The sequence below is a fragment of the Rhodnius prolixus genome, unplaced genomic scaffold, assembly GCF_049639745.1.
Source record: "Rhodnius prolixus isolate KJV_2025 unplaced genomic scaffold, Rpr scaffold_2, whole genome shotgun sequence".
Taxonomy (NCBI): domain Eukaryota; kingdom Metazoa; phylum Arthropoda; class Insecta; order Hemiptera; family Reduviidae; genus Rhodnius; species Rhodnius prolixus.
Genome location: NW_027411592.1, coordinates 58,933,015 through 58,946,862, shown reverse-complemented (window position 1 = coordinate 58,946,862; position 13,848 = coordinate 58,933,015). Strand labels below are relative to the sequence as shown.

General features: G+C 30.4%; 1 protein-coding gene across 1 annotated transcript; it reads right to left on the bottom strand.

Moving 5' to 3' along the window:
* Positions 1-7,973: 7,973 nt before the first annotated feature.
* Positions 7,974-13,705, bottom strand: LOC141448552 (uncharacterized). The gene is made up of 3 exons (XM_074116973.1): positions 12,771-13,705; positions 11,882-11,916; positions 7,974-10,922 (listed from the first exon to the last, which is right to left on the bottom strand). Exons 1-3 carry the CDS (start codon positions 13,180-13,182, stop codon positions 8,205-8,207), a joined length of 3,165 nt encoding a protein of 1,054 aa, XP_073973074.1. The 5' UTR covers positions 13,183-13,705; the 3' UTR covers positions 7,974-8,204.
* Between the last annotated feature and the right edge of the window lie 143 nt (positions 13,706-13,848).

The following is a 13,848-nucleotide window of genomic DNA, read 5'->3' as shown; positions in this document are numbered from 1 at the left end:
AGTCTTTATGATCTTAAATAATTTATTTTTACTAACATTTTTGTTTAGATTATTATAACAATGGAGAAGTAAAGATGTTGGGGTAATAACTAAAGGATTTGTCCAAAAGTAAACCCATAATGTGGATTATAAAAACAAAACAAAGAAATCTTCAAATCGGTTTTATCAAGTATCTTACTTAAAACACAAGGCTTTGTTTACATGCTCAAATTATTGCGTAATAACCTAATCTATGTTTAAAAAACAAACAAAGTTTTGTTCTTATTTTGTTAAAGGATATTGTGGATATTCTTTACCACTTAGAATTGCGTTGGAACTTATAAGTCTGGCTTATAACAATGGCTTTGATGTATTCAAGAAAAATTTGTTCGTTTCTAACATTTGTACAATTATAACTAAAAAGAAAAATGAAAGTGGAAAATTATTGATGACGTTTTCTAAATACCAATTTCCTTTTTTTACTTATGTAATCCGTTTCTTATCAAATTAATATTGTCTCATCAGAAACAACATTCATTTGAAGTAACTACTTTAACTATATCATATAGCAATGATTATGAACAACTAAAGTAAATTTCCATTATCTTTGCCATTTAACAAACGGGAATCGTCTCTTTACGTTGAGCTTAAATTTTAAATGTAGCTTAACTAGTTTCACTAGCATGTAGTTTTTGTTGTTTTTTTTAACAGAATAACTCAATGTTAGACATATTTTTTAATGTATTCGAAGGCTGATTTTATAAAAGCTACCAAACTCTTGTGTAATGAGTTATTAGTCAGACTTCCGACTATATTTTACTATTTGTAAGTGTATGGAAGATGATTAAGAAGATGTATTATCATCTGTAAATTATAGATTAGAGATTAGAACGAGAAGATTATAAAGCACGAAAAGTTGGTCACTTAAAAAAAGAATTTTCGTACTTATTAAGTAAATATCATCTTTTGAAAAATGTAATATTCTTTTGATAAGAGCACTTGAAATTTATGGTCGGACAAGTCCCTCATTTTTTTTCAAAGAACAAGTTTTCCTTAGCAGTAACTTCCTTGCATATCTCTGCTCTGATCTCTAAATGCGATCTCATTGAACACACTAGCAATTTTAACTGTAGAACATATCGGCACAGTGGCCAAGCGATATCGCTAGGAAAAGAGTCGTTTGGCCTTATCCCCGGCCAAGTACTACTGGGATGAGCTTTTCTTCGAATGCTAGTTATAAGTATAAGTAAAACTACTCTTCTAGCCCTCAGAAAGCCCCAAGATACGAGGTTAAGGCGATATACTCTGCATCAGCTTCTAAGTCTTCGTCACTGGATCTGAAGAGAGAAGGAATCGATGATCGCCTGTGAGGCGCGACCCAATTTTTGCCCTCAAATTTTTGCAAACATCCATATAACTTAAGAAATTAAATCCTGCAACTTAATCGTGAAACTACTGCAACTATGGAGATGATTATCTACTTATTTCTTTTCTGGAACATATGTAAGCCGTTAAACAAAAATAAAATTTGCAATTTCTGGATGATGCTAGAGAATCAGGTCTTGGTTTCTAAAAACTTTTATGACACAAATTAAGCGTTAAACAGGCTCTAAACTGTTGGTAAGTTCAATGTAGCAAACCCTGTTTATAATAGAGCATATAAATTTAAAAAAATACTTCCTTTTAATTTAAAAACAATTCTTGCTGAAACCCCCAAAAAATACAAATAACCATGTAAACCAAAGTACATATGTTTAGAAGATAATGAGCAATGAATTGGAAACATTAAACAACGTTTTTTTAGATTTAAATTGAATTATTATTTTTGTTTAAATCCCAATCGTTATTTATTCCAAAAGAAAGGTTTTCGTAGATTTTTTTTCCGGAAAGTAACAAACCAGCAAAATGGATGAGTATAATATGGAATTGAAGGCGGAATGGATAAGGGGCTTGCAAAACATTCCTTATACCAGCGCCGTCAGTGCACTGTTCCAAGAAGTACCAAAACCTGGTAACATTGATGAACTTGTAAGCATATTGCCATTATGGAAACTACTTCCGTTGCATTGTAAATTTCCTGGCATTAAAGGAATGAAATTCACTCGCGGTTCATTTGGTACATCATCCAAAACAGAACCACAATCTCTAGATTTCATCACATATGATCCGTATTGCTATGAAGTAAATACAAATTATTATGATTCACTATACGATAAACATTTGAAAAATTATTTTAAATCAGAAGTTATTTGCAATTTTTTAAGAAAAATCGGTGTACTAGATGATAAGAATCAACCGATATGTTCTTTAAAAGATATAAATTCTTATCGTTTTTTTCTTAGTAGAATACATAAAGATGCTGTAAAACGTGAATATAATCGATTGCTTGATGAAAGAATCGAGAAAAATCTATGGAAAAAAGCACAATTAGGTACAGTAAATACTTATTTTAAAAGACTTCAAAGAGAAAAATCCTTGAATTTAACAAGTACACAACGTCAAGTAGCGTTGAAGGAGAGACGTAATAAAAGGTTGAAAGCCATTGAGAATATAAAAAAACGAGAGAAAAGATTAGCTGATCGTGAGGAAGATTTAAGGAAACAACAGATCATAAATAAGGAGGTGATTATGAGAAAACGTAATAAATATGCCAAAGTACTAGCCAGAGGTAAAGAATTGGCAAAAGTTAGGCCAATAAAAACTATTGTAAAAATTAGAAAACAGTTTGCTACAAAAGATGAAATCTTAAAGAATAAGAAAGTAATGAGCAAACTAAAGCGTAATTTTGATACAGAAAGAAATTTATTAAATAAAACATTTGCACAAATAAATTCTCTACACTGGTGGAATGAAATAGCGACTGTGCAAGAAAAAAGTAGACAGTTGAGATTGGAGAGGAGATTAAAGCAAGATCAGCGTGCAAAACAAAGGATGCAAAATAGAATTCAGCGCGCAAAGGCAAAAAAAGGTTTACCAATGAAAACTAAAACTCCAAAGGATAGAGTACTAGCAATAAAAGATAAAAGAAATATAGCCAATAAGGGTGTACCTTATATAGTCGATGAATTAAGGAAAATAGACAAGGGAGAATCACTGATCGAAGATGGAGCTGCTTATTTAAGATCTGAAAAGCACATTTTAAGAAAGGTTGCCAGGCAGATGATTCGAAGAGCTGTCTATTTGAATTTAAAACATTTATGCCAACATTTTGTTAACTTAATGATAGATATTTTTTTTCAAATATTAACAAAAAATATAAATGGTAAATTGCCAAGTTTTAAAGATATTACCAACTTTTTGCACAAATTTTCATCATCACCAGATAGTAAAAAGGATTTACTCGATGCAAAAACGTTGGGTAGCGCCCATGCAAGATATTTAGATGAACCAATATCAACTGATTATCTAAGAGATCATTTACTACAGAAAAAACAACTACTCAGGACTTTACATAAAAATGCATCCAGTCTATTTGAACTGATACGCCATCGTGTACTATTATTACTATGTGTAGGTGATCCATTTATAGAAATGCCACAATTAAGAAAGAAAATTATGGAAAGTAGAAAGGTAATGACTATAACTGATTTACAAAACTCTTTATTGAGGTTATTAGTTACAACTGATAAAAGAAAATTTTTCACATCTGAATTGGGACGGATTGCTGCAGTGTTTTCATATGCATTTCTATTAAAAACGCGTAAAATAATCAATTATGACAAAAGAATTCTTGATTCGTCTTCTGAATGCAGTATTAAAATACGTGATATTTCTGTTTGGGAAATGATAAAATCCGTCTTTAGATATATGCAAAAGGAATACAATAATTACAAGCAAAATTCAGAAAGAACTATTGTGAAAGAGAAAAATAACGGGAAGATTACAAAGTTTCAAAGAAAAGAATGAAATATTTTAAGCTGGATGTAAAAAAAAGAAGAAGCTTTTTCAAAGAAAATATAAACGAACAAAATAATAAAAATAAAAAATTAAAGTATAAAAAAATTAAAACATTTCTGTATTATTTTTGTGAGACAACATTGCATTTATAATTTCTAATTTGTATACAAATATTCATATAAGAACACTGAATAATCTTATGTATTCAAATAATAATTACACAAAAAATAAAAGTTTCAGAAGGCTGTATTAAAAGGCATAGAAAAAACTTACGTTTTAAACCTTAATCCTGTCTATAAATTATATTTTTTGAATTTTGTTTTTAGACGTGCTACTTGACACTAGATTAAGATGATCTTTTAATGGATGCGGAAAGAAAACTATTTTCTTAATCTGTATATATAAATGTAAATACAAAAATTATTAGCTAACTTTTATAAAAACAAAATAAAATAAAAAATATGAGCTCCTTTTATCTGGGCAAGATAAAACTTCTTTAATTCAGAAAAATTACATCACAAAGAAACAACTTAATGCGTGGGTTTTATGTATCAGGTTATGTTTTAGGCAACAAAAGAGAGAGAAAGAGTGAGTGAGAGAGAGAGAGAAAACAGAGTTAATAATTATTTGAAATTTTAAGTGTGCTGCAATTTAAAAATTAGCTCATGGTCGTGTGCTGTAGTCGCAGTAGTATAGATTACTGCGCCATCTGTACATCTAATGTTCAAAATGACTCTAATAATTTGTTAATTTGAATGCTATCTAGCGGATTTTCTTGTAACTTGTGCTTAATTCTTTACTACAAGCCCAAGATTTCTTTACTTTCTTCTACTCTTATGTGAGACCCTATAAATTTATTGATTCCTACCGTTTAAATAAGTAATAAATATAGTTAATAGTAAATGTTAAAAAAAGAGAAAGATAATTGATTACAGATTAGTGAATTTTCTATTTTGTGGTCTAGACACGATTAAACATTAATTTTCAAGTATTAGAGATATGTACATTTCAAATTATAAACATGGTCATTAATAATTAATTAATCAGAAAGACTATTAACAAATGGCTCACTTTTTATTTATTATTGCTCCCCGATTTGCTCACAAATTAAATAGAAAGTATTTACAAATATATCTTTTTTGTAAAGTTTATATCTATTTATCTATTCTATATTATATAATTGATTGTTCAAGCCGACCTAATGTGTATAATGTGTGCTTGGCATAAAAATACAATGTTAGAAACAGAAACTAAGGAAATTCCAATAAAACTATTGAACATTTACCATTTCTTCCCTTTTTTCTGAAACTCTATATCCAAATCAAGCCGACCTAATGTGTATAATGTGTGTTTGGCATAAAAATACAATGTTAGAAAAACTAAGGAAATACCAATAAAACTATTGAACATTTACCATTTCTTCCCTTTTTTCTGAAACTCTATATCCAAATCAAGCCGACCTAATGTGTATAATGTGTGTTTGGCATAAAAATACAATGTTAGAAACAGAAACTAAGGAAATCCCAATAAAACTATTGAACATTTTCTATTTTTTCCATTTTTACTAAAATTTACATGAACTGGGAATTTTAATATCTCTAAAACTAAATCGTTTGTGGAACAGAATTCTTTCAAAATAATAACTTAAATTTTGTTTTATTAATACTAATACTTTACACAACGCTAGGATTTTTGATTAGATAAAGGAAGATTAAAATAAACCTACATTTACCATTAAAATAAAAGTAACCAAAGATCTGGAATTCGATTCTTCAAACAAATTTTGGGGGGGCTCCTCACAATCTAAATTATTACATAACATTAACAATGCATAGTTATAAACATATATTCTATAATGTATTGATAAAAGTATTCTAATTATAAATTGTATGGAATGTAATCTGTTTTTATTAAAACTACATAATTCTAGCAAATGTCAAATGAAATAAATTAAAGCCTTAATAGCATGAAATGTTTCTTGATAATTTAAGTTGAATATCATAATATTCGTTTGTTACAATTTAAAAAGTTGGTTTAAATGGGTATTGATTCTGTAATGACTGTCAGCTTTATAACTTGGAAAGATGTACTGTTCAATATCAACACTGAATATTTTGTTACTGTTAATAAGTAGGTTATACCTAGTGACAAATGTTTAATTTGAAATGGTTTTTAATTTAGTAATATTTTTTTAGTCTAATGATTGTGTGGTAATTTGTTTAAATATCAAATCTAGAATCAATCTCGTATTATTTGAACAATCGTTTCAAGACTAGATTAACAAGTGCACAAAAACCAATAGTGTGATTTTCATAGAAAAAGAAAATGGATTTTTCCGAAACTGAACTTGTTCCTACGGGCAACATGAAATGGCAATGCCCTGAATGCCAAAAGAGAGGTCAGTTTTCGTCGGTAAGATTGTTTCAAGCTAATTTCGATTCAGCTATATATTTTTGTGAAAACAAAAACTGTTTATATCCACATGAAACAGGCAGTCCATCTAAGTTTGTTGTTCGTAGATCTGTCGAAGAAATACCTGTAAATGTGGAAATGTTAAGATCACTTGATTTGCCAGAGACATTATTATCAGAGCCTTGCCTGAGAACTGGTCATCTTGATCAATTGATTTGGTTAAGCGCTTTCCATCCGCATATTAAAACCGCTGTTGAAGTCGATCAGCATTGGAAATTATTGATGGCAAAAATGAGAGTGAATGAGAAAATTGAAAATGAATTAGAAAAGATAAAAGACTTTTATGATCCAGATTTGGAAAAATTGAAAGGATTTACTGATGAAATGATAAGGTTTGGTAAACACATTGTGCCTGATCTAGAAGAAATTATTAATCTAATTCGATGCTAGTCTTCGAATTGCAACCATTTTCTTCTTTTCGATAACAAATTTGGCCACCACCAATTCAATTACAATAATTTTGACTTGCTTTGTATATTTCTGTGCTTAAAAATCTTGTGTCTATATGAAATAAGATTGTAAATAAAATTATATATTTATCATATGTATATTGGACGATATATTTTGTATTTAAAGAGAGAAAGCAAACCCTTAGCATACGTACTCATGTATATTCACTCAATATATACCTAATTTTGTAAAAATAAATTATTTTTACTTTTTTGTATTTAATAAAGTTATTAATATTGCCAATGTTGTTAATTTGTGCAGCGCCTTTGAATTCAACATCTCTTGATGGGAGGACTTCTTTTGAATATTCATGTTTATCCCAAATTTGGCCTGTATACATTTACAACAGTTTCGATACACAGAATCGTTTTTTCAAAACACTTCTACCGGGATGGCAATAAGATAATAAGATAGGGACACGACGTAAAACAGGGCTGAGCGTCTCCCTTCAGCTGTACGCAGAGGATGCTGACTGATGACCTTTAGCAAGAAATAGATTCGACTTTGAGGGCTTAGCTCTTGCTTATATAATTACTTACTAAGGGTACACCCTTTAAGCTTGTCTGCTTTAAATTCCACTTCTTTTTATTTTAATTGATGTATCTTGAAACGTCATACTTCGGCTGGATCAACTTAAAACTTCCCTACAGAAATCATTGATGTTTAAACCATCGGCATTAACATTCTGATTCCTGATATATTTGTTGGGAGTTGAGATATTTTTCTGATTCAGAAAAGTCATATATGTATCTTAGATCGCAACGCTTAGATTTAGAAGAAGGATTAAGGCGTTCGGAGCTAATCCGTGGAATAATAGATACCTCGCTAATCCCAGAAAATCAGACCAGACTCACAGCAGAGCTGAGGCAATAGCACATTCTTATTTATACAGCTGAGATCCGAGCGTTATAAAGCTTTACCTAGGGGTAGTTTAAATAGAACTGTAAGGGAGCCCATAACTTGCGTTGCCATCTAACCAAACTTTGGCAATTCGACGAATAAAACCTGCTCAATCATTATAATTAAAAATTTAAGTTGGAAAAGAAAGTTCTATTTTCATTTTATAGGCTTTATTTTTAAAATATTATCATCAGTTTGTATCAAATAATGTAAATGAAGAAACAAAAATTATTAAAATAAAAAGTAAACTATTATTATAATTTAGTCTGAAGTACTTTTAATAGTAAACCGACTATAATGATGAAAATGGATTTCTATCAAGGCAAATACTGAATTATCTCTTTTTCATTTTGAGATAATATAATTTTTTAAAAATACTGATGTTAAATCAGAAAACATTTATGGAAAATTATCAATTGATAACAATAATTTGTTTAATGATTAATATGTGCATAATTACAAAAATAACAATAACTAAATTTACAATTACTAAAACAAACAAAAATTTAAGGAAGAATTATTTCTTCAAAAAGTTCCGTAGTTTCAACTACAACTTCATTACTAATCAATTCATTACTTGGTACAGTTTCCACAGTAACTTCTTTTGTATGATAATCATTAAACATGATTGAATCATCAGCGATAAGTGTGTCGGCAGCATGGAATATATCCTCGTCAGTGGCATTCAATGGTAATGATGGTATTCTACCATGAGACTTTCGATCATGATCAACCTGTTCAACACGGGTGTGTACAACATCAAGATGTCTATGGAAACCATAGGTGGTGAGAAAACCTTTTTTACAAAGCACGCACATATGTGGAAAAGCTTTAGTATGCACGCACATATGTTTTCTTAAAGTTTCACCAATTGAGAAAGCTCTAGGACAGTGCGGACACTGATAAGGACGAACATTGTAATGTCTACGCCTGTGTATGGCCAACAATGATGTATCTCTGAATGTTCTATTACAAATATTACACACAAAAGCTGAACCATGTAACTTTAAATGCATCCAAAAGTATGCCCTAGAATGGCAGACAAGATTACATTTTCGGCAAGTGTACTCATTTTTAAAATGTAAAATCTGATGCTCTTCCAATGACTGTTGAGTAGCAAAACCTAAACCACAAGTTTTACACGGATGTACAATTTCCCCTGCGTGCGCTTTTGTATGTAACAAAAGTGCAGTTTTGTTTCTAAAAGTTTTACGACATAAATCACATTGTAATCCTTTGTCATAAAAATGCCTTTTTTCATGACGCCTCAATGAGTTCATATCGGCAATCACTTTACCACACAATCTACAAGACATGGTTCTATGATGTTGTTCAGTATGTAAAGCAAGTGCACGGTGTGTTTTATATTTAATATTACAAATTTTGCAAAGAAATTCTTTATGTTTTGTTTCATGCCTATTTCTAACTGATTCACTAAGAAAAGTCCTATCACAATGTTGACACTTAAACAATTGTGCACCATGCGCTTCTAATAGATGTTGCTGTATTTGAGATTTATCTTCAAATTCCAAAAGACAATAATGACAAGCACCTTTGTTGGTACCTTTATAATGAACTTGTAAATGTTTTCCCAATAGAAATCGAGACTGGAATACTTTTCCACAAGTACACTGATGGATATGCACTTCCTCCTTTTGTTTTACCAACGCCATTTTCTGTTTGTATATTTTATGCGCATGTCCTGTGTACTGATAGTGTTTTCTCAATAGTTTATTATCAAAAAACTTAATGCCACATGTCATACAATTTAGGCATTCAATTTCTTGATGATTTTTCAGAATTTCTTCATTCGGGAACATTGCTCCGCAGGTGTCACATTCTTTTTCATTCACCATCGGCGGATTATTTTCATTATCTATAACACGTACAAAACAGTCCATATATGATTGATTTTGTTTTTTAATTTCATCATCATTTTGTCCAGGTACATTAGCTCGTATATTGAAGTTTTGTTTAACAACTTTAAACGAATGCTCGGTCTGATTGTTCTTATCCTTGATCTTATTCAGCTCAATGGTGGTGGTGCACACTTCCCGTGAATGTCCCGTCAGATCCCAATGTCTGCGCATAAGGCTGATTGATTTGAATTCCGCTTGGCAAGTTTTGCAATTCATTTTTGTGGTGCTGTCATCGGTTACATCTATATATGAATTCTCCTGGGCTGGGATTTTCGGTATTCTTCTTCTTCGTCGCCGAGAACCTTTGCTGATTACTGCTCCTTCGGATACAGATTCATCATGAGCAGCACTGGTCATGTATCGGTCATCTTCCTGTTGTCCTTCCAGATAGACTGGCATTGCAAGTAATTGTTCCGTTTTACTTAAAGTAGGATGTTCAACTTCGGCAAATTCTACAAGCGTACCAGTGGCGAAACACTGGTGCGTGGCCAATTGACTCAGCTCGAATTCTTCATTACAAGTTGTACACTTTAAATAAGAAGCTGGTTTAGCGATGTCATTGCTTTCAATTTGATCAACTTTTTGATGTTGTTCAATTTCTGCTGGTTTCTCAATGATTTGTTTTTGATCAATTTGATGGTTTTCTTTCACAAAATGTTCTTGTTTTGAAAGTTGTCCATTATTTTCAACTCTTTCTTCCACGTCCACCTCACCTTCTTCTACTTCTAGCAACATGTCTGTTAATGCGTCATCGTTACCTACTTCTGCTCCGTCTTCCTCAGCTGGTATCTCCTCAGTTAGTTTTAAAAACTCTGGAGCCACAGCACTTAAATCTGCATCAGTAGCAGCAGCTGAATCTTTTTCAGGTGAGGAGTTCGCTTCTGATGAGGCGATAGCTTTTTCTTGAAAACGTCGGGTACATTCTTGACATTGATAATTCTGTTGGCCATCTTTTTTAGTGTCCACAAATCTTTTTTTACATGTAATGCAAGCTAATGAAACAATAGCAGAATTGCATACATGCCGGCAATAAACTTCAGTATTGTAAGCTTTGAAACCGCAGAGTACACAATTTAACTCCTTAGCTGGTTCACTAATTGTATGCGATCTTTTATGTGATTTATATTTAGCTTGTGAATGTAAAATAAGACCACATTCTTCGCAAGGATATTCTGGAGGATGTTGCTTACTAATATGATGTGCCAAAGCAGCGCTGGACATATACTTCTTTTCACAAATATTACAGTTAAATCCTCTTCTCCTTTTTCTGGGATTACTATCTTCAGAAATATTCGGCTGCTTTACCTAAAAAACAGTGAAATATTTATCAGATTCAAATCTTTATTATAAAAACAATAAACATTAAAATAATACATTAATGTACATATTTTATAGGTCCCAAAAAACGAAAAACGGATTTATCTCTCAGAAAAAGGAAAAAGAAATAACACATGGTACTGATAAGAAATTATTTTAAGAAAAATTAAAGTCATAAAAACTATTTCATTATTTTAAAAAACTCTTCTAATTTAATAATTAATTCTAGGATCACTTTTTTTTAAATTTATCAGATAAGGGCATTAGGCTAAATTGAGATAATTAGATAAAGATGAACTTTAAATTATGTAATCAGCTTTAGGACCACCCTAAATTCTATAAAACGTCTTAAGCACCACTGGGCCCAACCAAAAAAAAATATTTGGGCCTGTTAATTAGGAGTCTAATGAATACAATTTTAAAAAAACTACAGAAAAATATAAAGTGTAAATTAATTTAGGAATAATTTTTTTTAAATCTTGCTTTAATTTTGAGACAGTCTGTCTTCAGTCCAGTTAAATTTTGCTGCTGAATTTCTGTTATGTTTCTCTAAAGTTTATGCGTACACAAAAACGCAATATGTATCTTACAAGACGAAAATGGACCAGTAATGAATCCAATCTCGGAAATAGTTTCGAGGTATTTGATTTATAATATACTACATATATAAAAAAAGAAGAAGTTTGATACATGGATGTAGAAGTCGCTTATATCTGCCATACAAATTTTAAAAAAGGTGGTAGATTTAGAGCCAGTGATCTAGAACTAGATTATCAGATTTTACGTAAATTAAAAAAAATGCATAAGAAAATAGTTTTGTAGATCATCAAAGATCAATGAAATATCTGAATATACGAAGTCAAGTTGCAAAGGGCCTAAAACGTTTAGACATTACATTTATAGTATTTAAAGAAAAACACATCTGAAGAATACATTATTACTCATACCTTTATTTCCGGCTCTGGCTCAATTTCATAGTTCTCTGAAATGAGAGAATAAATATATATCAAAATAGCAAAAAAATATGGCAATTTATTATTTTCAATAAGTGCAATTTTCACTTCTGACTTCTGCCAATGTTACTTGTTCCAACAGACAGAAGTTTTCTACACAAATACAAGCAATCGGGTAAGAATCTTTCTTTCACAACACTAGACAGCTTGCAATTATTTAAAAGCACGCAACTAGGTAGAAAAGTAGAGCATATAATTTGGACTTCCACGGGTTTAGAGTCAATAAGATAACTCATCTATAGATCTCCTAGAAAACGAACCTTTCTTACAATGGATATTAATTATTCCAAGGCCCAATACTTTCATGGACGGCATGAAGAATTTGAGAATCAAAGGCTCATGCCATTAAGAAACTATGGTTCAATCATACAGTGGAAATGAAAGATTTTAAAGTATAACCAGAAAGGAGTTTCAATCACAACTTCAGCCATTACTAACTAGGTCAGCTATTATCACTTTTGAAACAACATGTACATATCCTACAAATTCCAAAATCTACGGGTAACTATCACTTAAGTCAGCAAGAAATATTAGCTGCAAATTATCATAAATAGGATTCCATAATGGTAGCTGGATATACATCTCTAGACTATACTTCAAGTAATAGGGCCATACACCCTTTAACTGCAAATATATACAGGGGACAACAATGTAGACTAATGAACAATACCAAATGCTTTGACAAATTAAATTGCATATAGTTTTAAATAAGTAATGAAACTTAATTTTAGATAATTAGTTGATTTTTAAATGTAAAAAGTTTCAGTTCATTACAAAAAAAAAAAAAGGTACAGTAGAGGCAAATGACGCATTATTTACATACCTGTAAAAGATAATTGTTCAGGTTCTTCTGGAATGTTCGATTGCAAACAAACTTCTAAACTTTTATATTTATTCACAACTTGATTAAGAATTTTTTCCTTAATAACATCAATTTTCTGTTCGTAAGTGTCAACCCAGTTAATCCTCTCCGCACAATCCCAACAAATAGAATCTTTTTGACTAATAAGAACAATAAATTTATCTCCCAAAATCTCTTGAAGCTTTTCTCCAAGACAAATCCTAGAAAATGTAGTCTCTGCTAATAACAATGGTAAACCTTTATCTGCTGATTTTTCATCACATATAAAGCAACTATATTCTTTAACTTTCAATTCAGTGTCCTTAGTCATTTTCATTTTGTACCAAGTAAGAAAAGTTGAATCAGTATTTTCTTTATCTTGAAGTAGGTGCATAGGAATAGTTTTACTTCTGCATGCTAAACAATAAAATGAAGCAATATAAACGCTAGTCTTTTTTACATTTATAACAGCAATCCTTTGCCAAATAAAGTTGGTATTCCTTCAAAGCGATGAATTCATTTCTGCAATTTGGTTATTAAAATAACAATACACTATAAACATTTTTACGATTCACTTTAACTATAATATCGCTATTCACTCAATATTAGTATAATATTAAACATACAATATTATGCACTTCCGATCAAATAAAATTTTTTTCCGTTGCTATGCCCAACATTATAACTCTTTCTAGGTAATAAACAAAATGGCCCAGAAAAGTATACTTATATTAGTTGATAAAACTATGTACAAATAGGAAACTTTACATTATTAAGTAGCAACTTGTGTAAAAATTAAATTTACATATTTACAGTACAAATAACCTAAATATTTCATAACAATTCTAATATTTATTAGTAAAAACAGTTACAATGTTGATATACACGTTGCAAAAGGGAACTTATCCACACTAACTGAATAATTCGAATTAAATACTTCATAAAAATAAATACTTTAATGAATATAATTTTAAATTTATAAAATAAAAATAACAAGCTTAAAAAAGTTATTATTGAAATATTACCAACATTTTGTTTTTTTGATCAAGTTGACCAATAC